The 4,726-nt window shown below is 45.2% G+C and overlaps 1 protein-coding gene across 1 annotated transcript; it reads left to right on the plus strand.

Moving 5' to 3' along the window:
- Positions 1-1,854: 1,854 nt before the first annotated feature.
- Positions 1,855-2,808, plus strand: LOC101626207 (olfactory receptor-like protein OLF3). The gene has a single exon (XM_004694409.1). It carries the CDS (start codon positions 1,855-1,857, stop codon positions 2,806-2,808), a length of 954 nt encoding a protein of 317 aa, XP_004694466.1.
- The last annotated feature ends 1,918 nt before the right edge of the window (positions 2,809-4,726 follow it).

Here is a 4,726-nt window from a genome sequence, read left to right on the forward strand (position 1 = left end):
GAGAGACCAGGCTTGGGGGCACCGTCAAAAGCTCCCTAGAAATGCCCTCCTGCCTTCACGATGGTAAGCAGCCTGCGGAGGCAGCGAGTGGGGCTGGCGTGGGGGGTCGTGGGAGTATCTGGTGGGGGGCCAAAGCTGGGCCAGGCCCCAGTGATGCGTAAAACAGGTGGCGGAGGAGAGAAAATACCTGGGGCTGCCTGGATCATCAAAGACATGGATGTTTCTGGAACTGCTTGTTTTGCTTTGTCCTTTAAGAGCTAAGAAACTGGAAGCCTTGGCCATTTCACCCTCCTGCTCTGGGATCCTAACCTGACTCGCTGTGAGTTCTGGGCAGGCTCTGCTTCTGTGCTTCATCCCACTCCCTCGACTCCCTGCCCCCATGCTGTACATGGGAAGCAAAATGAAGTTGGTGAATAGGCCAGGAGTAATACTGGGAATCAGTCAGAGCTTCACAATTTGTTTTTAAGACTCATTTATTTTATGCTTACAGAACTGGGGTACAGGCCAGATGTGTGCAGGGGCAGTGAAAGGATTCACCAGAGACAGAGTGGGGAGCAGAACTGGCTGACTGACAAAGTCCACTGCTGAGGGGAGCAGCGGGCGGGTCAGGCGAGGTCTGCCGCGCCATGTGGGTCAGCTCCCTGGCCGGGGATCGATCTCGTGCTACAGTGGCTTCGGACAGCTTCATAATGCGATGCTTTAACCCGTTGCACCACCAGGGAGATTCCCATGAACTTCACAAAATTTTTAATATAAAATTTCTCCTTCATATTCAGACTTGATAGTAGGACAGTTAATTCTATGCAAAAGACACTTCTGAGATAAGAGAAACCGAAGAAAAAGTCCCTCCCAGCACACGCCTACATGAATCCTATTTTCTTGCCTATGGAGAAGGGTACTTAACCACTTCTCCCTTGCTCTCTTGTCTAGAAAGTCGAGTGTCCACACCGTGATTGCCTTTATTATGAGCTCATATACAAAAGGTAGATACTTGAGGGAGCACATGGAAAAGAAAAAAATAAGAACAGGATACTGTCACAACTCCTCCCCCCTTCCCTTCCCCAGAGACTGGACGAGCAAAGGAAATCAAAGAGGAAAATGGCCCCAGGTGTCCTCCCGGGAGCCTGCTCAGCCCACAGCCCTCTTTCACATGGGCCCCCAGGCTGAGGGCGTCGGTGGGGAATGCATGATGCCCCCCAAGGCAGAGGTTGCATCCATAGTACTACTGCTGTTCTGTCACCAGAACCACTTACATACTTACGTGTTCATAAAACATAATATCATGTACATTATAATAAATACAAAGCGTTTCCCTTCTGTTGTGCTTAGATATTGTGCCAGTAATTTTGTTGTCTCTATAGAAAATTGTGTCGCTAAACAAAAAGCACATAGAGGGAACATAAAATCAAATTTGCAACCTAGGTTCTCTGATTCTAGAACTTTCCATAACATCCCAACTATTCCCAATCTTTCCCTCCTGGAATAGATTTACCTATTTCTTCCTGAAAGGTGCAAGTGACATATTGAAGATAGCTATCTTTTATTTTTCCAATTTTTTTCTTCCTGGTTTGTCATATTACCTAAGACCATCTATCATCCTATCACTCTTTCTTTGCCCTGGAATCTAAGGAAAATGGTAAAGATAAGGAACTCCTAAAATTGCACTTTATTATCTTAAGGATTTAACTGCATCTTTTGGAGATCCCCCAAGTATTTATGAACATGTAAATTATCTGAAATGTCTGTTAAGGTTGGCATGTTACACATAAATATTTATGAAGTGCTTCCAAAGTTATTTGGCTCAATAACTTCTTTGTAACTTTCTCTGCAGCTCAATCATCATCACATGTTTCAATGGGCACAGGCAACCAGACGTGGGTGAGAGAGTTTATTCTCCTTGGCCTGTCGAGTAACTGGAACACTCAGGTTTCCCTCTTTGTCCTGTTCTTGATCACGTACCTGGTGACAGTGCTTGGCAACTTCCTCATTGTCCTTCTGATCAGACTGGACAGCCGTCTCCACACCCCCATGTATTTCTTTCTCACCAACCTCTCCCTCGTTGACGTCTCTTATGCCACGAGCATCGTTCCTCAGATGTTGGTGCATTTTCTTGCAGAACATAAAGTCATCCCACACGTGAGCTGCGCAGCACAGTTGTTCTTCTCCCTGGGCTTGGGTGGGATTGAATTTGTTCTCCTGGCAATGATGGCCTATGACCGCTATGTGGCCGTGTGTAACCCGCTGCGGTACTCGGTCATCATGCATGCAGGGCTCTGTAAGAAACTGGCTGTCATATCCTGGGTCAGTGGCTCTGTCAACTCTCTCATGCAGACAGCCATCACCTTTCAGCTGCCCATGTGCACAAACAAGTTCATTGATCACATATCCTGTGAACTCCTTGCCGTGGTCAGGCTGGCTTGTGTGGACACCTCCTCCAACGAGGTCACAATCATGGTGTCCAGCATTGTCCTGCTGATGACCCCTTTCTGCCTGGTTCTCTTATCCTACATCAAGATCATCTCCGCCATCCTAAAGATCCGGTCCACAGAGGGGAGGAAGAAGGCCTTCCAGACCTGTGCCTCGCACCTGACCGTGGTCGCCCTGTGCTATGGGATGGCCATCTGCACTTACATCCAGCCCAGGTCCAGCCCTTCCGTCCTTCAGGAGAAGCTGATCTCTCTCTTCTATGCTATCTTGACCCCCATGCTGAACCCCATGATTTACAGCCTGAGGAATAAGGAGGTAAAGGGGGCCTGGCAGAAACTCCTAGGCCAATTATCTGGATTAAGGTCCAAGCTGGCAAGTTGATGAATTCTGAGCACCACGCAGAGAAAAGAGCTTCGCTTGTGTGTTCTCCCACCTGCTCAGAGGTGGCAGACATCAGGGGTGTTGCCCTGGCAACCAGGAAGGTGCCGAGGAGCCTGGTCCTGGTGATGCTGGGCGAGGCTGGGTTGGTCTGAGTGTGGGCTGTGGGCTTCCTGTGCTGGCACCGTGCTCAGTGGTGTTCCTGCTGCTGGAACAGCATTCTGGGCACTCAGTCCCACCCATTCCTGAGTGATGAAAGAAATGCCGTTGATTGTCTTCGATGTGTCACATTGTCTGTAATCAGGGACCTATTCATGGGTCTTACCTTGGACCACTGGTTCTTATTCATCCACATTTTGTAAAGAGTTACTGCATTGTGACAGGGGACAAAGGCATTTTTGTATTTTTGCCCCTCCCCCCCCATCATGCAGGGAGGTAGTGTGCATCACTGCAATCGTTGTGTGAGTCACACTTCTGGGGAGAGTGTTGCTATAGAGGCTGATTAAAATGTTTTTGAGCTGGACATTCTGCAGGTGGACACAGTGCTTCAAGTGCTGGAGGGAGCTCAATGGAAAAGCATAACTAAATGTCTTGTTTTCTACTGTTCAGAATAAAAATCAGTGTTGTTTGTCACTAAATTGTTACTGGCCAAGGAAAAGCAATGTATCATATACTCCTGTCTCTATGCAATCAGTTGAGCAGAAGTTTACTGTGGATTGTAAGAGATACCATTTAAATGTTAACACTGACCAATATGAAAATGCATAAATTCTTTTTTGGAGAATTTAAGGACAAAAAACTCAAGATATGAAGTAATCTGAAAAATACCAAAAATGTAGTTAGTGGAAGAAAAGAGAGTCATCATTCTCCCCCCCCCCCAAAAAAAAAGGCTTTTAACAGTTCCTTCCCTCATTCCCTCATCTCTGAAGTAGAAGCCACTATGCCTCCCCCAAGAGGTAGGACCTCGCCTGCTCTTTGTAAATCTAGCTGATGGAATTGTCTGAGAGAGGATCACACCTCTGAGAAAACATCTAGCTAAAAAGTGAGGTCATGTGAGAAACATTGTTCATGGTTAAGGAAAGAGAATAATATGGTAACAATTTTTCCTGTCCTTTGGCGAATTTTCAGCTCGCTAGTGCTTTCTCTGGGTTGTTTTTTCCTTTTGTCATCTTTCATGTTAACACATTGCTACAGCATCTTGCGTTCACAGTGTTGAAGGGTCATATAGCCCAAGTCCTATCTGACACTTTAATTTTACCTTAGAAGTAATTCAATCTAAAATTTTGAGGGGTAGGCAGGTATCCTAAAAGATGACAGTGCTGGTGGCTTAATAGTTCTTAGTGTGAGTTCAAGAAAGTTCATGAAAAGTTGACTCTGCAGCTGTGACATTGGCTCTTAGTCAATAGTAAGATTCTTAGTCTGAGTCAATACAGTAGTCAACATGAACCTTCCTATGGGTTTGGGTCATCTGTAAAGACACATTCCTGCACCCCATAACCAAGATTGGTGAAACCCTAAAGTCTAAACCCCTAAAAATCATAATTCATATCCCCAAAATGTGCTTATAGAGGAAATAATTTAAAAAATACTTTATTTACATTTGCAAAAGGGGATTTATTTGAGAAACCATAGAAACATGACTATTGTAGACCACTTTACACAATAAAACACATCAGGAGAAATGATCTCTTTCACAAAGCAGGTGTACAAAAGAACCTTTCTTCATATATTGAGGAAGTTTCAAGGTTTTGATACACACACATGCAAAGATTGCATACAAGATCAATGTCACACTTTCACATATCAAGTCTGCAAACAATGCATAAAGTCAACTAGAGCTCTAGAGATCCTTACACAATTTATACTTCCATCACTGGAAATGATGTGAAGGGGAAATGCATAGCCTAAGGAAATGGACAGA

This window comes from Condylura cristata, unplaced genomic scaffold (assembly GCF_000260355.1).
Source record: "Condylura cristata isolate star-nosed mole 26May11 unplaced genomic scaffold, ConCri1.0 scaffold00042, whole genome shotgun sequence".
NCBI classification, from domain to species: Eukaryota; Metazoa; Chordata; class Mammalia; order Eulipotyphla; family Talpidae; genus Condylura; species Condylura cristata.